The sequence below is a fragment of the Teleopsis dalmanni genome, chromosome 1 (genome assembly GCF_002237135.1).
Source record: "Teleopsis dalmanni isolate 2A chromosome 1, ASM223713v2, whole genome shotgun sequence".
NCBI classification, from domain to species: domain Eukaryota; kingdom Metazoa; phylum Arthropoda; class Insecta; order Diptera; family Diopsidae; genus Teleopsis; species Teleopsis dalmanni.
The window spans coordinates 187162331-187186995 of NC_051846.1; the positions used below are offsets into that span (position 1 = coordinate 187162331).

General features: G+C 31.0%; 2 protein-coding genes across 2 annotated transcripts in view; one reads left to right on the forward strand and one right to left on the reverse strand.

Moving 5' to 3' along the window:
- LOC119670772 (glutamate receptor-interacting protein 1) overlaps window positions 1-24665 on the forward strand; it is a 391907-nt gene that overhangs the window by 204672 nt on the left and 162570 nt on the right. The gene's annotated exons all lie outside the window — the stretch shown is intronic.
- Window positions 4702-5846, reverse strand: LOC119673326 (protein mab-21-like). Its single transcript, XM_038084589.1, has one exon. It carries the CDS (start codon window positions 5461-5463, stop codon window positions 4702-4704), a length of 762 nt encoding a protein of 253 aa, XP_037940517.1. The 5' UTR covers window positions 5464-5846.

A 24665-nucleotide genomic window follows, 5' to 3' on the forward strand; every position in this document is an offset into this window, starting at 1 on the left:
AATACGTTGAAGTCATAGCCGTTTTTAAATAATCTAAATTAAAAATAAAAATACTAGAAGCTGATTGGGATTCCACAATTCACACAGGAATAAATAAAAATATTAGTTCATTTAAGTACTAAGAAGTTTGCGTGATTTCCTGCGTTGAAAATTGTTAATATTTAAAATTAAAAATTTTTTTTTTAATTTTATCTGTTATAAGTTTTAAATAATAATTACAGTAAAATAATTATTCAGTTTTGTCTTTTTAACAAGACCGGTGAAGTACCAAAGTGTAATCGAGAATGATATATGTTATATATTTTTAAATTTTCTCTTAATTAATTAATTTTCTTAATTTCAATTCAAAACAAAAATCACTTAATTTATATCTCAGATATCAGTAATCATGTATTTGTAAAATTATTATTATTAGTAGTAACAATGGTATGACCTATAATATCTAATATATTATTTCTTAAAAGAGTGTCTTGAGTTAAACCGGGCAAGTTAAGGCTATTAAACAAACCTAACAGTTTTTTTTTTTGAATCAAGTTGACAGACCTTATTTAGTTCAATAAAAGCCATAAGAAAATACTAATTTCATTACCTGCACGAGTACCTGAGATGGATGGAAGTTTTTCCTGCATTTTACAGTATCTACGGGTATCGGTGCTTTTTAATCTAAACTTTGGATATATTCAGAAAATATGAAATACTGAACACAAGGGAATCAGTGAAGCTTTTATGCCAATATTTAGCAATATGTATATATTTTGATAACTATATATCTAGATATTATCTAGTAATATTATCTGCTAACATCTAACATTTATGAAACTAGCTCAAAAATAAATAATAAAAAAATAATAAATAATTATAATAATGAATACTAACGACTCAAGCGATCGCTCAGAGGTTTAAATGGCACCATAGTAAAAAGCTGGCAGACTGCAAAGGAGCCGTTTTAGAACGTGTCAATTTTCTTTGAGTTGGCAACGATGGTATCTTTGTAAATGGCTGTTTTTCAATTTATTGAAAGTTAGCAGTTGAGTAGAATAGAGTTGAGAAATAGGGAAGTATAGACTATAGTAACAGAAAATTTGAAATTCTTCTATAAATCAATACTTCAAAAACTTCCAGTAGAGACGTATTGATCGCACATATCATTATATGAAATGAATTTTTAATTGAGTGTTCAAATCAGGATTTCATATAATTATTAGTTCTTAAGTTGACTACATTATGTACACCTTACGCTACAATATATTATGAAGTATACTCCATGGGATATCATAAGCAAGCCAAAGTTCTTCAGAACTACGTCTGATTGATTGTTTTCCATTTTAATCCACATTTTAATTTACAAACGCCGTTATTTTTTGCAGTGTTTACATTTTGGTCGAGTTGAGTTGTTAACATTATTACTATTTTTAACCTTAAAGTTTCAATTATATTACGAATAGTAAGCTCTTTTGCTCTATTATGAATATAGAATGCACGAAAAAGAGCCCAAATAGATTTATTAATTTGATAATAAGTATTATTAATTTCTCACAAATAAACAATATAATGTTCATACAAATTTTATTAAACTGCATTTATAGTTTGTTAGTTTAAAATATTTATTGATAAATACTTTAAGTTCGTTTATACTTTAAAATAATACTTTAAAATTCTTGAGATCAGAGATATAATAATTTTTGGAATTTCTGTTTTTGTTCTATAAGCGATAAGTTAAATATAATTTTGTCCCCTAGTAACTTGTATGTTTACCATAAATATCACTATATATCACATCAAAGGTATGCCTCACAATACGTATACAGTGACGTCCTGAGTCATACTAGTTATAAAAATGATTACAAAACACTACGAAAAAATTATTTCTTTTCGTGTCGCATAATTTTTAATGATGATAGTGCTTAAGTATATGCAAAAAATATATATTGAAATAACTGCAAATGATATAAAAATTAAAACTGGTCAAATGCATGTTTACTAATTAACTTCTGTATTACTTTTAAACTAGTCAATAAACAACTCATTAAGTAGTTTGTTGATGGTAACTCGTTCTGTGAATATTACAAAGTGTAATATACCAAATCACAGTATTTAGTTTTTTTATAGATAATTTACTTCATTTGCAACTGAGTATATTTGAAAACTTAATAGAGCATAATGCTTTATCATTAAAAATATTTTATGCTATGTTACCTAAAGAAACTTATTCTTATTTTACACAATTTTTGTGTAGTTTGGACTTTATATGGATGATCAAGTTAAAAATCCAGTTCTTAAATATATAAAAAGTTATTTTAATATCAGTAAAAAGAACTTTACTCATGAATATCTTATAAAAATATTTAATCCAATTAAATTAGATTTAAATACATCTATTTTAAAAAAAACTTTAACGATATAGAATCTTAGCATGAAACTTTTTCGCTATACCTTATTTATTGTAAGATCTATAGGCTATCACTTTTCTAGGCAACATTTGTATATCCATACATATGTATATTCAAACGAAAATAGCATTGACAGCACACCCTATTTTTATTTATATGAATAGTCCAGCTTTGCTAGCATAATATTTATTTATGTTAGATTTAGAGTTGGCAGTTCTTTGTACATATATAATACTTCTTCTCCGATTTTTTGTTATCAGTAATGTTGCGTTTCATGAAAATCAACATATTCAAAACACATTCCAAACCCAAACGAATATATTTTAGAAAAAGATAACGTTCCAGGTCTTTCTTGAACTGAAATTAATGTCATCAAGAACTATATCATTTTGTTCTTTATAGAGCAGTAACGATCTTTATGAATGAGATATGACTCAAATTCGAACTATTAAATATCCAAAAAACGTTACGGTCATGATCTATCTTAAACTGGAATGATTTCAACTATAACGCTCATTTCTATAATGTTTTTATCGATTTAAGAAGAAGAAAAGAACGCTCTTATTAAATGGTAGGTATTACTCGCAAGATCGCACGTCTTCAACATAATGTTATAAACTTATGACATCTATCAATTCTTAGCACTAGGGACCGATTAAAAATATTTATGATAAGGTTGACTGTGGTTGATGTTTTGCTTAGTAATATGTGATTTGCATAACGGAAATATAAGTATTTTGTTGAAAATATAAACGAAATAAATCAATATTAATCTATGCATCTCTGCAATTATCTTGTAGTTTATAGAGTTGAAGATGTATTAATATTAAATAATATGTTTTTAGCGAAAATGGACACGTAGTAGTGTTGAGAAATGGAATAGGGGTTTGAGGGACTGAAGGCCTCCCTATAATGAATCGAATGATTGCATTTATGCATATGCATATTAATTGTTATTGCATTATGATAATTTAACAAGATAAAAATTATATTTTTAAATCTTGGGAATTATCTGAAAGCGTGTCCCGAAGTACATTCTTAGCTAAGGGCCTAGAACGATATATACAAATTATTAAATACTATATTTTATTTTATACTAGAAGTAAATAATGAGAGTAAGTTTAAAAAGCTCACAAAATTAAAGCAATATGGGTTGTATAATTGGTGACCAATATCGATATGTTCAAGATAACATACTAGTTGTTCATAAAAATTATATACTTTTCTGCCGTTTCTTCTTCGAAACCCATTCACTTGTTAACAAAAGCTATACTGTCTGTATTTAAGATTTAAGATTTTTAATCTGTCTAAGATTTAAAATTTAGAGCTGTACGACTATTTAGTGTCATATCATATTCAATCATTCTTCTGCTTCTAAAAAAATATTAAATCTATACTTTTAAATTAGTTAACATAAGTTTTGTGATACACTAGTACTTCAAAATATACTCAAATATCTATTCCAATTTTCAATAGCCGCGCTAAATTCTTTTTAGAAAACCTTTCTCTAAAGATACAAGTAGTTTGTCTTAAGAGTTTCTTTTTCAACTAATTTGAACTAAAAGAAACAGAAATCGGTTAGTATCTTCGTCTTCTTGAAAAGGGAGACGTAGCGAATGTAAATTAAAAACAGCTAACTTGTTTCTTTTACAGATGTCTATATATATATCTATAATAATTAGATTCATTTCTTTAATGCAAAGAACTAATCGGTTGAATATCGAGACCCATTTGTCCTTGGATTGAACTAGTATCGAGATGGTAAAGGTTTAAGTAATTTTAGGAGACCAGTCAGAACAATCGGAATTTACTAATTCGCTTTTAACCAGAGTTGCGAAATGAAAGAAACTATCTAACACTTTCTGTCTAAATTGGTTTAATCAAATTAACTCATTCTCTTATAGAAAACAAGCTACTAACCAATCTGATATATTGATACATATATATTAAAAGAATAATTTTGTTTATCATATGTTGCATATATCTTATTTTGTGTCTGTCAACTACTAATAGAACTCAACAATGGTAACCTTGATGTGGCTTGAATTACTATTTGAAAGAACTATAACCTTATGTTATGCTATACATATCTACAATAATTAATTTATTGTTATAACTATTACCTTTATCGTTTAATAAATTAAATTAATCTATTCTATTGAAGTAATTAGTTTAAATGTAAATTCTTAACTGATTTTCAAAGATATATCCTATGAAATTGTATTTAATTCAGCAAAATTATAAATATATCAAGTACCGTCGGCAATTGCCATTTTCAAAATTATTTTTTTTATTAGACTTAAATTGTTGATTACATATATATACCTTGTAAAAGACGATTTTCGGCATCTGTAAAACTCAACACCCACGCATCACCTTCCATTGCTGAGTTTTTACCCTGCAATGCAATACACTCCTTCGATAGCATATCAAAACCTTCAGTCTTAACCTCTGCAACAATATTTGGATGCGGCCATGGTATGCCAGGCAACGGCCAATGCGATGCAGAACGCGGCCATAGACCGGCACATTTAAAGGCGGGAGTGATCTGTACAATAATACGTTCGCGTATGCGCAACTTAACTTCCGTTGTGTCTGCGATCATTTTAACGATATCACGATAGGCACATTTATCACACGCTTGCGCAACTAAAGTCTGAAAACGCGAACGTATTTTACGCGCTGACAGGTAACCCGAAGCGGTTATAAATTCCACCCACAACGACATCGAACGTTTACGACCGTCACTTAATTTAAGCACCGCACAACCAGGTAATGTGCCATCGTCAACGAAATTCAGTACGCCCATCTGATTAAGGTAAATTATGATTTCGAATTCAGTGGGCGAGATCACTTCAAGACCTTCGAAACGGCCATTGTAATCGTTAAGCGAGGATATGAAACGCGGTTCTTGGACTTCCACTTCTTTTAGCACATCCTGCACAATACGACAAACTTCTTGTATTTGTTTGTGTATCTGTGCTTTACGCGTTTGCACGCGATCCGCACAATATTTATTCATCTGATAAACCATTTTGGACTGTGCCGCTATCATATCCGACGGCACAAGCATTGCAATGTGAGGGAGTTTAAGATTTAATAAAAACCTTTTAATGCGTTTATGATTTTTGAAAAATTAAATACAAAATAAATTTGCAAGTGATTTTATATTAAATATTTAACTTTTTAATGTTAAAACAAAAATGGTTGAGGACTTAAAAGCAGCAATTGTTTATTTTTCACTAATTTAAATAATTTTTTTATTATATATCATAATAATTTTTTTTTTTTTTTATTTTAACACTCAAAACCTGCACTTTCTTTTAACTGAATTTTATTTTCTTTTATTATTTGTTTGTTTTTAAAATTTTTTAATATTATCTTTGCTTTCGAACGTCTCTTCGCACTCACAACAAACTAGCCCCAAAACGTACACGCGCCGGCAAAGCTAAATTGTTGACTGATTTCGTATGTCAAACTCACCGCAAGAAAAGTATCTTTGCTTTGCGTTTCGCCCAACTCAAGATTCTTTTGCTATTATATAGCTATCTCTGTTCCACATACTGTTTGTAGTTTACACCTTTGTGCCACTTTGCTGTGCGGTTGAAAGAGAGCACAGTAGTGGTGTGTGCTACCCGGTTTGTATCTATGAGAGCAAGCACAACTACATTGTCGTATTTCGCAATGGCAGAGACGGCAGTCTTTATTTCTTTGCGTCATAGTTGTTTTTGTGGTGTGTACAGATACTCTTGTGTGAGCTTAATTCCATATACATCCATAAGTACTTATAGTGGTATATATATTTATATACAAATATATGAATTTATATATATATATTTTCATATTTCAATTATAATATACTGATTAAAACTGACCATAGTAGGGGAAGTATCACTTAATACTGCCTCTTGATTTTCACAAAATGACTTAAATATTGATTCTGTATTTTTTTAGTTAATGTAACTCAAGTTAAAAAGGGACTCTAATATAAATTTTTCCATAGGATCCTGATCTGAGGCTGGCGACCTCTTATCAGTTATAAAATTTATTGCCACGAATTCAACGATACTGCCTCGGAGAAGAACACCCCTGAGATATCGACCTACGTAACGTATAAAGGACAACGATTTTAAATTAGCAACATGGAATTATTTTGACTCTGCTTCAACCAGGTGCCAGAGGGGAGTAGAAAAGAGGACGACCGCGACGTAGTTGGTTACAAGATGTAGAAGACAACATACAAACGATGAAAATAACACAACACAGAAAGAAATCGAAATGCATAGAAAAATGGAGACGTTTTGTAGAGGAGGCAATGGTCCATCCTGGACTGTGATGCCAAAATGATGATGAACACAAATTTTTAATTTGAGGCTATGTCTATTATTTTATGAAATATCATAAGTTGTCTTCAAATGAATAAAGACAAAGAGCCTGGAACTAACTAGTCAATATAAAGGCTGTGGTGGAAGGTGCTTTTAAAATTAAATTAAATTCCATTGCATTAATAACTACTACTGAATGACATTACACTTAATATATATGTACATATATATAAATATTTGATATTTAACCAAATAATTCGTAAGTCACTTCTATATGGTTGTATAGCGTTTAACAAAGCTTCAAACACAACTATTCACCAGCTAGAAATTGCACAAAGCCAGGCTCTGAGAAGACTTTTCAAAGTTCCATGGTACATTAGAATGAATGACATCCTCAAGGACATCAAGATTGATCCCATCAAAAAATACATATCGGATAGAGCCCTGTAATTATTTGCGAAAACTGACAGCGTTATCAAATCTCAGAAGGGTTACAGGTTCCTCGGAGAGGTATGCAGATCTGAGGTCAATTATTGCTTAGTCTGATGAAGTAATAAACATTAATCTAGTTAAGGTATAAAGAGGGGTTTTGATAATACCTCGAGTTAAAAAAGAGTACAAGTGCTTAAGTGCACTAGCTCAAAACAGCTAGAGCACTCAGTTGGCCTACAATATATCTTGAACTGTTTTTAAACCAAATTATTTTTATCTGCCATAGATAATTAGAAAGTTTCGAATATGCTCCAATGTGAGACATACGAAATAGACTAAAATAATAATTATTCTAAAATCATATAAAATCAGAATGCATTAGAAGGAAAGCTTATTATTTTAATTAAAATATTCGACACATACTAATTTTAACATATAATAACTTTTGTTGAGCTCTAAGGTTCCAGTTTTAGACTTGTAATACTAAAGTGTGCGACGCAAAAGTTCACATTAATAATTTTCCACACATCAATTTCATTTGATTTCATTTCATTTTACAATATTAAACTTAAAAGACTTTGGACAAATACTGCTGCTTTTTGTCGTCGAAGCTATTGATAAATACTATTAAAGCCCTAATTTTAAGGAATAGGATTGAAAAGAAAAGTTGTTGATTTTATACGCACGTCCAGAATTTATTGATAAACAAAATTAATAAGTAACATATATCTAAACATTAAATATAATATATATTTTCTTAATATCTTAAATTTATGTATCTACGTCCTAAAAAAAGTCAATTAAATTTTTTTAAAGCTGTTAGTTTTGCGTGGCTTTAAATAGTCGTCCCTGATATTCGGTACAAATAGGATACACATTATAATGACATCAATATCTTTTGTCTGGATCGTGGTTGTAATGGTTGATAGCCAGATATCCTATTACCTTACATAATTTGCAAATTTTTACCTTCTTAATACCATATTCCTCGCAAGAAATCCATGCAGATACACTTCCAGTTGGGTTTATGTACTTTTAGTAATCGTCTGTTCTTACCGATGGTAGTCTGACAGACTGTCAAGAAATTATTTCCATAAAAATCTGTTCCTTTTGTTAAAAAAAGACTGGGTATTCACAGAGAAGGTGTTAAACTGTATCTTCTACGTCCAAGTTTTCGCAACTTATACAATAAGTATTAAATGGAAGGCACAGTCTTTTCGAATGTAATTCTGTAAAGTGTACACCAATGAATGCAACTGACATAGCAGCATGAGCTCGGTTTCTATCAATGAGTTCCCTGGACCTGGTCTTATAATAAAAAGCCAGGTCGATGAAAAATTTTGCATATTATGAGTGTTTTCCTCCTATTATGTGTAAATAGCAGAAAGTGGAGAAATGTAGATCCCTTAACGGTCTCTCAGGAAACACATATCTGCCTGGATCTCACTTAAAATTATGTTTTTTATATGATGACATTGCAAAAGTAATTCTTTGTATATGTTTCATGGTTTAAGTACTGTTTGATTTAGTTGGAAAAATAATATACATATAAGTAATCTAATAGATCATTTATATATACCTAAATTTTCGCATGGGAGACTATAAAAATGGAATAATTAACTCCTCAATTCTAGTTGAAATCAGTTCTTTAACAGAAGAACTGTTTTATTTTTTGTGTAAATTTGTTTTTAGAACTAGAGAATCCTTCAGTTAAAGACTTTGTACCCTCTAAAAATATTTTAAAACTATCTTATTTACGAAAAATTTTGATCTTTATTTCAACTTTTTTCTAGGAGAACATCAGGCACTTGAAAGGCGGTAAGCCATGATCATTTTTATTTCAGCCTTTTTAGAAATATTGTTTAAAATTACATTAATATAATATATTAAGTATTTCTCAATACTTAATGTCTGCTTCTTTTAATAACTTTTTTTGGAAAAATGGTGTTAACGAGATCATGTATATTTGAGAAATCCATGATGGATCTGAGTTTAGATCTAAATAGACTGAGAAATCTGTGTCAACTTTTATAAACATTTATACCTTTGTAAACAATTTATTGTAAATTCGATGTTTCTAAGTACATATCACCATGCCGTCATAAGACTTAGGATCTATCAAGGCAACTATAACACTATCCTTCTTGTACCGCTGAATCCTTTATGAATAGGTATCTAGAGAAATATTAGTTTGTACGTAGTAACTAACCCTCATATAAGATTCTTACAGTATCGGACCAAAAGTATATAAATAAATGTAATATAGATTGTGTACAAAAGTGCTTTACAGTATATCTCGTTACTCTTGATTGTACATAAATTAGCCTCAATGTATATTCGGTAATAAAATATCTCAGTAAATATCTACTTTTTCAGAAAAATCTATAACAGTTCAAAGCAATAGATTTAATTTCTATGCTTTAATATTAAAAACAATACTATTGATAATATTCTCTCTAATTTTACGTATAAGTACCGCCCAATTTCCCTGTGAGATACCATAATAAGCGAAGAGAATATTAAAAATATACTCACAACTACTAACTCAAAATAATCACATAGATAATCACCAACACAAATACATGATACAAACATTAATGCCAATAAGAAAAGAGCAGATAAGTGAACGTCACACACTCGCATATACCGGTACGTCACAAACGGTAGCCAAACTAACCACAGATATGTGTACGAAAATAGCAACTGAAAGCAACAAAAACAAAACAAAACAAAACAAAAGAAAGCAAAAATGGTAGGCAGCGCCCGGCCGGCACTAGCAGTGTTGAATTTGTTTACACAGCAGAGAGCGCGAACGAGTGTTATGCTTGTCCACCCCATTTTAACGAGTTGCCTTTGCAACATACAAAACATTTCCTCTCTCTCTGTGTGTGTTTGGTTAAATTTTCCCCCATTAGCAATTGCTTAAGCTACTGCGGCTTGTTTAATGTGTGTATGTCGGCAGTATGCGCTATAAAAATGGTGTTGCTGCCTTTTGCTTTAACAAGGCTTTTAGGGTTTTATTGAAGTTTCTGTTTGTTTATGTAAGTAATGGTTATTATTAATTATTTTTTGGTTTTGTTTTTGTTTTTGATTTTCTTTAGTTTTTTACCTCCACATCAGTTTGCAAGGGGTTCACATATATGTTGTGTATTTTGGGTTGCTAAAATGTGATTAATGAGATTTAGTCACGCATTATCAACACGGATAATGTTACAATGAACATTCGAGTTTGGTAGATATTACATATTTATAAATACATAGTGTATATTTATTTATATAAATACATATTTATGTATGCCTTATATTTAATGTTCGTCTAAGTTTCATTTTGCAGAAATGCAATATGTTAGGTTACTCAACTTAAAATAAGACTTTCACTTATTTAATCTTACTTATTAATACTTTAACAAAATATAATTAAAGAAAAAATGATTAAATTTTTTGGGCACTATTCGTCCTCTTCAGACAAAGAGTTAGCTCAGGTTATGCCAGCAATCCAAAGGATTCACCTAGACCTGTTGGTCGCTTCTGTGACCGCATAAAAAAAATTCTGGGGTTAAAAAAACCACATTGATCCTTTGGCGAAGGCTAAAATGCTTCTTCGTGGGAGATACTGAAGATCACAGTATCTCCCACGAGCCTCTTTTATTAAGGATCTCCTTAATAAAAGAGGCCCCCTAGTAAAATAGCACCGCCAATGCGTTGAGCAATACAAAAGTAGATATGACACACTTTTATCGTCTTTCCTACAACTGCGACAAAAATGATTAAATAGTAGATTGAATCTTCTACCATAGTTCGCTAACCGGCTATGAACTGTGAGCAAACCTATAAACCTATACTATAAAATTGATTTCTTTGCGGATCACCTTAACTAGATTAGTGGATTTTTTCTAAACAGCACACGACCAAATTGCATACCTTTTATTATCTTTTGTTAAAAGTTCAGCACAGAAATACTTTAAAAAAAGTTTACATGATGTCAACGATATACTAAGATTTTCAAGGTCTTCCGAGTGATTACTTGAAGCATCTTGTCTGGTTGACTCGTGTGCCCTGCAATTGCCGCATATATAATACATGCAATATAATACAATAAATTTGACCAAGAACTCAAAGTAAAAAAATGGCTATATGCCGTTTAGAGATGTGTAGCAATCAAAAACCGTTCTGTGTGTAAATTTAACTGAGTTCAAAAATTTGAAGGAACTTGATTGTCTGATAGTAGGTATATATTCTTATTAAATATATTATACACTTCCAGACAAGCCACAGTTTCTTTAAAAATAATCACCTCCGTCTATAAACACTTCTTCTTCTAGGTGCCTTGTCCGCTTCGAACGTTGGCTAACGTGATTGCTATTTTGACTTTATCTACAGCCTCTTGTAAAAGTGATCTTGTATTTTTATTAAACCATTGACGTAAATTCTTCAGCCATGATATTTTTCGTCTTCCAGGGCAACGTCTGCATTCAATTCTGTCTTTAATGATTAATTTCAGTAGTCCGTACTTTTCCAGATGCCTCAGAATATGACCAAAAAACTCTAACTTACGGCGTTTTACTGTCTGTAATATTTCTTTCTCTTTGTTGACACGCCGAAGTACCACTGTATTTGTAATTTTTTCTATCCCGTTTATTTTCAGCATGCGTCGATAGCACCACATTTCAAAAGCTTCGAATTTATTCATCGATGCAACAGACAGCAATGATGAAAAAACACTGTTATGATGAAAAAGCCTATAATAAGTAGATTTATTTAGTTATTAAGAGATATCTCCACTGCCTACACCATTACCTACACCTACACCATTATTTCAGAGACGTCAGTAAAAGTGGTTAAACCCTCCACATAAGACATTACTACAGTCATGTCTCTTTAGATAGAAACACGACAATGAGTTTACTCTTCAGGATTTTTCGGCAGCTTTAAGATATTGACAGGCCTGAGCAGATTAATTGATTCTTTTTTGTTAACTCTCTTCAAAGAAGAAGATTACTCCTTAAGATTGAGAATTCTGTAGACTAGAATTAGACATAGTCGACTTATATGATTTGTAATTGAACTACAGATGATTATTTAGGTTAGATAATTAACCTAACATCTTCTATCATCCAATCGGATAGATACTCATAAAAACACTGCACCGTAAGCCGCATGGAGCATTTTTGCTCAACCTGTTTGTCAAATTTAATTTATCACCTGTAACTTGTTCTACAGTCATGTGCCTACAGCTATCCTGATTATTTCAGCACTCAGGGGCTTAGTCATTATATTCACTGCTGCAGTTTTTACCACTTACTACTAGGTACAAGGTTTTAATAAAGTATGATTGTGCAGGAGTGAATATCAATTGGTTGAGACGATAATCAATTTAATTAAATTAATTTAATTTAGTGATTTTCGTAAGCATTCTTGGCTATTTATTCATATCTTTACTTCCAATCTTAGAAGCTTTATCTGCTGGTATGTGTATTTTATGGATTTTTTTAGTAGATCTCTGTAGTGTTTTATTTAATTTATGTGTTAGAACTAATATTTTATTTAATTATAATTTATTTAAGTAGAAAATATATCTTAAAAAAATGCAATTATTTTTTCGGTTTATAAAAATACTCCATTCCATTCTTCGCTTTTTCAAATATTTTCACATAAACATTCAAAACATTCAGTAACTTGAATTTAATTTAAATAATCATTTAAATAATTTCTAATATTTTTATCTTATTTATTTTGACTAAATTTATTGACAGTTTGTGATTAATTCAAAACACTTACCAATGCTGATTAACCCTTCTCTATTGTCTAATGTTGGATTAATTTAATCATTAACATTAAACATAAATAACAAAATTACACAACTTCAAGTTAAGTGCTGGCAATCTCCTAAAAACCCTTTTAAATTCAGATAGATCACTTCAACCAAACCTGGCTTTGTGAATACAGCATTCGGAAATTGACTAAAATTATTATAACTCAATTTGAAATGTGCTTAGCATAAATTTAGATAATTTTAATTAACGCCTTGAACAAAGGGTTTGGCATTTCCAGGGTCTTCTCCGCTAAGACACATAAAACCAATAAAATTTAAGGTTCGAGATTGTGACTTTAATACCACATTAATTTAGAGAAGCACCCAAATGAGTGGTACAATAGACAGCGAAGGAGAAATAAATGGTATGGAAATGAGTCTAGATAAGTTGCGGGATGTGAATATATTTGTTTTTGATGGGTAAATGGATTATTTTATCACTAAAACACGCACTTAATTGCAGCTCTTATCAATTTTTATTTAACATTTCTTTTTTCGAGGTATGAATAATGCATATTTTAGTATTAATTAATGTCTTAATTTCTTCACATAGATTACTTGGCTTGTATTATAAATTTAGTTTTTAATTATGTGGATTTTTGTGTGGCTTTATTGAATAAAACTGGGAATAAAAAATTCTAAATAATTGTTTATTATAAATTTTTTTCAAATCTTCTTAAACAATTCTTTAGTCATTATGCCCAGACAACATTTTTTTAATTTAATCTGAGATTTTGCACCCTAAATGTTCACAGCGGGATTTTATCTCGTTCAACACCAACTCTATTCGAAACTTACGAAGGACATATATTTTAACATGTTTTCTTATCAGTATCTCGTTGGGGTTTCACGAGTAAAATAACAAGTTTTGGGTTATCCTTTTTTATATTTTCTATTTGAATTGAAACTTATATACATACATAGTTAAAGAAATATAGTTTAACGTAATATAATAATAATTAATATTTACATTTCATTTGTATAAAATCATTTTTCATTCAAATGATTGAACTGATTAAAAGAAATTTAACATTATTCATAACCTCAATGTATTAATAATTTTATTATGATTGAAACTTTATGTTTTATATATTGGCATACGAATACATGCTTTTGATATAACCTGACTAATTATTATTAAGTTAAATAAGGCCATGTAACAGATCAGTAACCAGAAATATACTTTGGGAAGGGGTTTTAGATAATTTGTGGACTTTAAAAAATAATTGGTGTGTTAGTAAACAGTCATTATTCAATAATATTAGATAAACATTTGTATAAATGTAGGCCCCTAACTCATTTTAGGAAGTTGTTTTAGTTGCTTAAATCTTCTCTTCCCCTGGCTTTATGCAGTATAACATATTTTGTACTTAAGAAAGATATATGCTTGAAAAATGGTAACTCATGGCGCTGATATAAAGGGCTTCGAATATTTTAAAGATCTGAATGTATCTTTATAGATAATAAAGATACATAATACATGATAATGAGGATTAATTTATTGTTATTACAGACTTTTTGTAATATTAGAAGCCTTTTATTATTATTAGGCTTTCTGAATGTACACAGATTTATGTGTTTTCACAATTTCACAGAAATTGATTACATAGTAAACTTGATTACTTAAGAGGCTAGACGTACTAGAATAAAAACTTATTATAACACAATAAGATATAATGGATGATCAAAGCAAGAGGTTCCATTATATGATTTAATGTAAGGCGAATACAAAATAGGAGGTCCGTCACATATTCGCTGTCCTCTTAAAAGAACATAATATATGTGGCCTTTTAGGCGACAATATCCAATATTCAGCGTACTTCAATTTATTTCAGACAAATACAAAATCTGTAGCATTTTATGCGACAATGTCCAAGAATGACAGGTTGAGTTTTGAATTAAGTAAATTACACAATTGTGAAAATGTAAGGTTCCAGATGTTCCATAATTCTTGTGAAAATCAAATGTTATATTCTCTTTTCTTTATCACCGGTATTAAAATATATATTTCTTTATCACCCGTATTGAAACATATATTTCAATACCAGTGATAAAAAAAGAGAATATAACATTTCTTTTACAAGAACTATGGAACAACTGGAACTATACAAATTTAATAATTTTGAAAATATAATAATTAAGATTAAAATTAATTAATTTGTACATCATCCCTTATATTACTAATCTATTATTAGCTTTTTTATTCAATTCGTTACTATTACTAGCTCCTTTATTCAATTAGTTAATTTTTAACATGTGATGATGTATGTGTATTTCGTTGACTTGTATTCCAAAGTCAAACCGTTGTAAAAGACTATTCAAAATATTGGCATTAATTTGTACATCAACCCATCTATTACTAGCTTTTTTATTCAATTAGTTACTATTACTAGCTCCTGTATTCAATTAGTTAATTTTTAACATACCTGGATGTGTATTTCTTTGACTTGTAATCCAAAGTCAAACCGTTGTAAAAGAGTATTCAAAATATTGGCATTAATTCGTACATCAACAATTCGTATTATCTATTACTAGCTTTTTATTCAATTAGTTACTATTACTAGCTCCTGTATTCAATTAGTTGATTTTAAACATACCTGGATGTGTATTTCGTTGACTTTTATTCCAAAGTCAAACCGTTGAAAAAGAGTATTCCAAATATTGTCATTTATTTGTACATCAACCCATCTATTACTAGCTTTTTTATTCAATTAGTTACTATTACTAGCTCCTTTATTCAGTTAGTTAATTTTTAACATACCTGATGTGTATTTCGTTGACTTTTATTCCAAAGTCAAACCGTTGAAAAAGAGTATTCCAAATATTGTCATTTATTTGTACATCAACCCATCTATTACTAGCTTTTTTATTCAATTAGTTACTATTACTAGCTCCTTTATTCAGTTAGTTAATTTTTAACATACCTGGATGTGTACTTCGTTGACTTTTATTCCAAAGTCAAACCGTTGAAAAAGAGTATTCCAAATATTGTCATTTATTTGTACATCAACCCATCTATTACTAGCTTTTTTATTCAATTAGTTACTATTACTAGCTAATTTATTTCATTAGCTAATTTTTAACATACCTGGATGTGTATTTCGTTGACTTTCATTTCAAAGTCAAACCGTTGTAAAAGAGTATTTAAAATATTGGCATTAATTCGTACATCAACCCATCTATTACTAGCTTTGTGTACAATTTCAGTTTTTTTTCTAAATAGCTATTCAAATTGATTTACTAAAACTACAAGAATTGCTTAATTAAATTATTCGCTTGTTTTATAAGAGACCTAAAAGAAACAACTTAATTTTCAGCTGACGTTTGTACTTTATCGGACGAAGTGATCTATCACGAATATACATTTTTGCACCACTTGAGTTGTTCTTTTTTTGGGTTTGAGGTGGACTTTGTTACTTTTGCACTGTTTTAATTGTGCGTTTAAAAAATTCAAACTGCAACTGTGCACTTGATTAAGATCTACTTGAGTTCGGCAGCTGAAGCATGTAAGATACTTGTTGCTTTAGTAAAACAAGTGCTGTGAGAACATTTCAATTTCAGAAAGTAAACAAAAAAGTTAAAGAAGTTTTGTGACTAAGAAACCAATTGTGACTATATTGGATGCTAGTTTATTATTCTAGTTAAAAATATTAAATGTGAAGGTTTTTAAAACCTCCTCTGCGGGTATTGCTGTTTTAAGCTTTAGTATCAATATATTCTTATTTGCTTGAGATATAATGTTATATAGTAATTTTCAATTGAATCACCTATATGTCCAGTTTACAGTTTACAGTACTCTGTTAAGATTCCTTTAATGATTTTTAACATTCTTCGCGGATTGAAGTCCAACAATCCTGGTATCTCCTATTCTCATAGGTGACTTTGATAAGTGACTTTGTTTGTGCTACTCCTGGAAGTTTATTATAGTGTTCCTGTTTGTTGTGATTCTCCTTTATTTTCATGAGATAGAGGAAGGTACTATGTCCATGTCCAAAGAATGGTTCTGGCTCCACAGTGGTGTGGCTGCTCCGTTTCTGATTAGTTTGTCTGCGTTTTCATTTTCGTGTACGCCATTATGTTCCGGTACCCAGAAAAACGACACCTGATTTAATTCGCCGAACAGATTTAGATTTTCAAGGCATTTTTGCACCAATGTTGAGATCACCTGATGGGAGTTTAGTGCCTTGATAGCTGTTTGGCTATCTGTCAGTATTACTGATTTATCCCGAGTATTTCTATTCAATATTGAGGAGTACACACTTAAATATCGCGTCAATTTCTGCTTGGAAGCTGCTTGAATTTTTACCTAGCGCATCCCAATGCTTCTTGTCCAGTCTGACTTTGACCGCTGCGACAACCCAAGAGTTTCCGTAATGTACTCTTTTTATAAAGTAAAAAATTAAGTAAATAATTATTTAATACTTTAATGAAATAATCTACCATTTCATCAAATCAAATCAAATGCGGCGTATTTTAATTCTATTAAGCAGGTAGCTTAAGTATAATTTCTTATTTTTGTACATTGTCTCTCGCTCAGAGAGACTAGAGATTTCACAATACAACGTAACAAAACCCAATTGTTTAATGTATTATGAAGATATATTTCAGCTTAATAATTTCTACACATTAATTTTTTTGTTAAATGGATATCATGTGCACAACCTTGACCTAAATGACATTTTTTAATTCTCAAGAAGCAACCGTCATCAAAGATCTATCAAGATTATGTTGGCTTCTGATCTTTGTCAATTATTTTCCAATTGAACGAAATGTAAACAGCACTTACCATAATCCTGTTATGTTGACATGACGAAGGTAGCATTTCACTAAACAAGTCATGCGTCAGTTGCCATGTGAATTATTATAGAAGATCAAGCATAAATTGGAAGCGGTCTGGCGACAGTTTGAGTCACCTGTGTGACAACATAAGAAACGCATTGGTATTTCTAAAATTATCTGAATTTGCATCTCGAAGATTAGCCATCGATCATGGATTAATGTATTGGTTAGTCTTGGTATTTCAACTTAGTGTGCAACTCAGTGGCGTTTGGAACAGTTGTACAACTCTAATAATGTATAACCAAACGTGCAACATGACACTGTCAACATTGGCGACATTACACAAACAGTAACAGTAAGAGCAACAATCGCCATCGGTCATGTGGGTTACAGAAGAGCTAATGACGCGACAAGTGCCTAAATACCAAATCTAAATATATGAATCCAATGCGTGATGCAACTCCGCAATGCATAGGCCATTTACCTGGTTGATTGGTCAATAAGGCATGTGGCGTTGAATTAAAGTGGCGCCTGCATCCCGTCGTGCGTTGTCTGTGCGTTACGGAATTCGCTATCGTGGAATATGGTTTGTATTAACAGCTTTTAAACATACAAATCTGCATCGAAATGTTGCATCGCTTGAAGCTCCGTTGTTGATCTTCAGTTGCAACATATTAACAACAGCAACAACAAGTATTTTATGCTTAGCAGACATGTTAAAAGTGTTCGGTGCAAAATTGTATTTAAACGCGTTCGCATGCAATGCGGCAACTTTCAGCGATTGAGATAATGAGCAACTCCGGTGCAGTTCCTCAATTTCTGCAAAAACTGTTGCAAGTACTACATGACATTGCTGTGCCAGGATTACACGCAGTGCAGTATATGTTTTCCGAGTGGTTAATTTATATTTGTAGACATTCGGAACCATCAACACGTTAGCTTAAATACAAGCAATAATCCATTTATTATGACAATTTCGGTTTATCCATTGCTGTGTGGTTTCATACCTTATGTTTTTTTAGTCACTTGTTTTAATTGCTTTTAGACATAGACATTTAAATATAGTTTTTATGTAACCAAAATAATTGCAAAAAAAAAAAAATTCATATTAGAGATAAATTCACTTAAATGACTGCCTTTGTAGAAAAAAAGTAGACATATTTGTTGATATATAAAAGTAAGACGCTTCAATGGGTAGTGTATTATATATATGGATTACTGGTATAAACTTGTCTGTAAGTAATGACTCTTATTACTAATAATCTTATAAGCTACGTCATATTAAATTAAGCAATATGTTTGATTTGGTTATATTTTATAAAAACCTAATTCACCACCTTCACAAAATGATCTGTTATTACTTAGAACGATGGTTATCTGACTGACAGGCCAACATAGTCTGCGTTATTATCTCAACGAGATGGGTCTCTAGTTACATTCTGTTTGGCTTTCATCTAGATGAGAAGACATTACTATTTTCGCCCAAAGTTAGGATGTTCTCAACAGCTGACAGTTTGCCTTTGATTTGAAAGCTAGAGTATTTTCTGCTCAGTTAGCGTTGTTAAGTTACACTAAAGATAAGTCATGGCTGCAGTGCTCCACCCTCTGAGAGTCAGTACTTTATTTACTTTGTATTCTCTTCCCCACTAAAAAAGATTGATTTTCGACGTGCAGCCAAACTCAAGTGATTGATTGAATAAACAAGTACCGAGAAATAATAATCAAGTAATTTCGAAAGAGCTAAACGATCATCTACATATAACGTTACTTAATAAGTTCGTTGGTTGACAGAAAGATATCAGAAACTTTCGAGTGGTAAGGTATAGAATTTCATCCCAATCTGATGTTTTATTACCACTTCAGTAGTACTGTGATTTTTAGCTAGCGGGTGTAGGTTCATTTACTCTTAGATCTCTGAACATAGCTCAATATAGGAGAGAAGGAAAGACAGAAGTGTAGCTAATATGAATTACTGGGCTTAGCGAAAAAAAAAATTCAAACTTTAAGAAGAATGTAGCGAAATATAATGAAACCTGGCAATGATAGTTATAACATTAACACAGGTGACTGATTGTTATGGAATGATATAACACTGACACATAATGCAACTTCAAGATATTTCTCTGCCTGGGGCACTTAATCGAAATAAAAGCAATACACATATATTCTATATTATCTAAAAATCAATAGAAACGATGAACTGGTTACCCACAAATCTTCATCTTCTATTTCAGCGTAACAATCCTGGTTGAACCAGTACTTCCTCAACCAATTTTTGCCATCTGACTCGATTCGATTCCAAGTTTTTCAAATCGTTCACGTGTAACTCTATTAAATCTCTTTCAGTGTCATCTAGCCAGATTTGCCTCTTCTTCGGGATTCAAGAAATCGGTTTCTTACAAGTGCTTGTACTCGGTGCACATCGTTCTCGGTTCATACGCTGAAATAGATATCAATATATCAAATAGATTTCAATAGCATATCAAATAGATATCAAATAGATATCAATAGCATATCAAATAGATGGCTGCAACTCAGTTGACTTCCTTAAAGACTACACAATGAAATTGAAGTTAAAAATGAAACGTCAGAACACATTAGGTACTGGTAAGCTGCGCCTCTTCTTTCTAGTTTGTTTACTACTTCATTGCCTTGAATTCTAGTGTGCCCCGGAATTGTGTTGTATGGTAAAATAAAATCTGTCTTTTAAAATTACATTAATTATCTTTCCATTACTTAAATAAGTATCAGTTCGATATTACAGATACAAACTATTCAGTTTAAAACTAAATATATATTTCTACTAATCTCTACTAGTATTTGTAAATAAAAATGGAAATTGATTGATAGCGGTTCAATATAAAAGCTTTTAATACATAATTCTCTGTAATTATAAATGAAAACCTGTCTCTCATAATTTTCTCAAAATAACTCAGGAATTTGGTGACTAAAATATGAAACATATTTAAAAAAAAAAATTGATGCTTTTAATATTAAAGCAACATTTTATTGCTAAGGAGTATGTCAACAATTGAGGACCACACGGCAACAGCCATGCCAAAAGTGTTATAAACTGCATATCAAGCCTGATGGAAACAGGCTATTTACAGCAATTTCGATTAAAATCAATAATCAAACTGAGAAAAAGGAGGATAAAAGGATAATATAAAAAACTATAAAGCATCAACAGGAATGCACCAACCAAGAAAAAGTTGCTGGTACGGCAAATACCATATACAAATCACTGGAGGCTGTAGTGGCGAAAGCTACAAACTGACTACTACCAACTCTACAAACTCCACCAGTGGTAACAAGACGACTAGCGACTTAAATTGGTGCAGTTCCACCAAATAAAGCAAAATAAATTCAACACAATATCGCTAAGTCATGAGATTTTATTGCTTGTGGTTTGCTTATGGTTGCTGTTGTTGTTAGTTTAGTAATCGCCTCTTGTTATAAACACTGTAATTAGGCATCTATTAAAAGGGTGGTCCACGTATGTCTTCGCCTTAAACAGAACGTCGATCAACAATCAAAGCACGCCCCTACGCACGCCTCATAAATAACCTAACTCAAGTTTGCCTTAAGTTCGAGCTTACTTCATGCCAAACTAAGCACAACATAACGACACATGAACAGGATGAAATATTGCCAAGGAGGACATAAATGCAAGGTTGCTCTTGTGGGTCACAGTTCCAGCAACAACAACAACAACAACAAGAACATCAAGTTCCGCACAATAACGTCATTTAAAGTTAAACAAATAGGCATATTTAATAATTATAGCGCAGATAAAGTGAAGTTTTATGAAAAGGCGGACAGTTTTTGTGTAGTTTATTCACCTGAAACCAACTGTATCGCATAAATGTGGACTTGTGCGGGATCCACAATGTACGAGTATACGAGTATACTCGTAGAAGATGTGGAAGTTTTTGTTGTATCGCTTCAATTGTTGTTTGTGAAAGATGCTAAATAAAGCGAAAAGAAACTTGCTTGACGCCTGGAAGCTATTTGCAAAAATGTTAAATTGATTTTATGATTTTAATCGTTGTTTTAAGTCAATTTCAGAATTTTTTACTCATGTTTTGATTATTTGCATTCAGACGTTCACGTTTCTTCTGCGCCCCGAGCTGTCAATGAATTGTGGTATTTGTTCTGTTAAATGTTGTTTTAAATTTAGCTAAGCACGCTTCTGCTTCAACATGATAATTAAAATGCAATCTGCATTATTTTTCGGCTGATTTGAATTTCAGCTAAAGCAAGTAGCAAAGTGAATTATGCCTTGAATCGTTAAACAAACAGCCATAATTTTTTATAGCTCTAATATATTTGAGAGTATACCGCTACGGTCTTAAATACTAATGGATTTTTCTTTAAAGTTAAAAATTGAATTGGAAAAAGTAAATTCATTAACTAGTTTCGGTTTATTCCACAACGTTTCATGCCAGTTTCAAGAACATACTTATTAGTACGACAATCGTATTTGAAAGATATGGAATTCTAGGAAGTAATATACGCTGTTTTTTAAAGATAATATTTTATCAGTTTTTTCTGAAATGTATTTCCCAAGTCTATAGTACACCCAACAATAATTGAATTATAAAGATGTCATAAATGCTAAAAACTATTTTCATTCTATTTATGTAATGACAGTTTGAAGAATGTATCTATTAGTATAAGTCTCATATTTCTTATCTAAAGTGCGTTCTACAACCTCATTGTATAGATACTAATAACTGACTCATATAGATATCGTAAATGCTGTGAACTAGTTTTATTTCATTCCATAACATTTTACGGTAATTTGAAAATATATGTACTCTCAGTACTAGTATGATGTTTCTTAGTAAGCTATGTCTCTTCGTTTTTTCGTAGATACATAGTTTCTTTGTTTCCTTGAAGACACATCGTCTCCTCGTTTCCTGGAAGACACATTTTCTCTTCGTTTCCTCTAAGACACATTATCTCTTCGTTTCTTTAAAGACACATCGTCTCTTCGCTTCCTCAAAGACACATTGACTTTTCGTTTCCTCGAAGACACATTGTCTCTTCGTTTCCTCGAAGACACATTGACTTTTCGTTTCCTCAAAGACATATTGTCTCATCGTTTCCTCGAAGACACATTGTGTCTTCATTTCCTCGACGACACATTCTCTCATCGTTTCGTTTCCTCGAAGACACATTGACTCTTCGTTTCCTCGAAGACACATTGTCTCTTCAAACAATTCTACAATTCTGCGTTCTACAATCATAAAATACAGATACCTATAACTAAACAGGCGTAAAATTTGCACTTAATTTTAAAAACGCACTTTTTTTTTACAAAATAGATTTTACTCGCATACATATGTCAACTGAAACCCTTATTACTAATTTTTTCGTAATTTTTGCAACGAGCGATAGAGAATTCCATTTATTAAAGCTATGTTGACCAAAACCTGTTTTAAGTTTGTGGAGTTTCTGGTACAGAAAATCCGAATTTATTTCCCGATCATTTTTTATTGATCTGACAGAAGCGTTGATAGAGACTTATTTACGGGAGGCGTTGAGTACTTATTCAATGTTTATATAAACATAGTAAATTAAAAAAAAATAATAATTGATCTAGCGGAAAGAGTTAAGAAATATGGTTTAGGGCAGCTGTTCAACCTTTAAATCCTCCTTGTATATGCCATTGCAGCTAAGTCATCTACATGACATTAGTTGTCTCTGGTGCAACTATTTATAATTGTTAAGCTCTAGACTTTGCTGTTTGGAAATTGAAATGGGAAGAAATAGATTTTAAGACTCAACCAGTTGTGAAATCGGTTTTCATGAAATCCAGATACCTGCAACTTTTGTTGTGCTAGACAGTGGGTTGGCTTTATAACCCATTTTCGTGATAGCTGTGGTTGACACTTGAAGATACACTGGTAGAGTTTTAGAAGTAGCTCTTTTATTTAGTAGCATTTTCCAAGCGGTTGCTTTGATCCAAATAGCAGCAGATGTATAAGATGGCTTTTGCTTTTTATCATGGAGGAATTAGTATCCAAATATATTATTTCAAGTGGCCTCAGCGAATTTTCTTTCTAATGAGACCGTTTATCGAAGCGTTATCTTAATATGGACATTAAGATTACCGTAAAGGCTTTAAAGGAGATAACCATATAAAACAACTCTATTCTATTTGTTGACTGAACTGCTCCATTCTAAGATCAAAATGATGTCTAGAAATTTGTTTTTTAGCCATTGTTGATTAGTGTGGGCTTAATTGATGGTTTATAACCTTTATAAAAAGTTTTCTCTTGTCCACTTTTCAAAATTTTTTCACGAAAAATATATTACTAAAACATTTTTTCTCACTTTTTTCAACTTTATTCATGAGATATACACGGACTATGCTTTTTTCATGATGCAGAAGAATTAACAGAGATTATGTATTGTAACACCACATCAAACTATCATAAACGGTGATGCTGGATTTCTTCACATCAACGACATCTATCCAAAGTTTTGTATGACGTCTTCATCAAGTAAAATTGAAAATTTGTTTATTAACAAATTTGACAATCCGATAACTTTTGTTTTGAGAGAAGACGGGATGAAATTATTCTAAGCTCTTTTCGCCATAAGGCTTTTCCATCTTTATTTTTTATTCTTTTATTAATCATGATAAAAAATTCTTTTAAACTTACTAGCATAGTTCTCTATCACCAATAAAAAATATTTGGTACATTATCTATTAACTGTCTTGAGTCTATTTTATTTTCCTTTTATTTACACATTCATTCATTTACATTAGAATATTACGGTAAATTTTTTTTACACTTAAACTTTTAATTACAATTTCGTATCAAATGCAAATTTGATCAAATAAAGAAAATAAAAAATTTGATATAATTTTTAATTTACCAACAATCAATTTTCTCCAGCCAAAATGTCATTAAT

What these genes read in the sequence shown, in the direction of transcription:
- LOC119673326 (XM_038084589.1), bottom strand. Translation starts at nt 5,463, where the DNA reads ATGCTTGTGCCGTCGGATATGATAGCGGCACAGTCCAAAATGGTTTAT.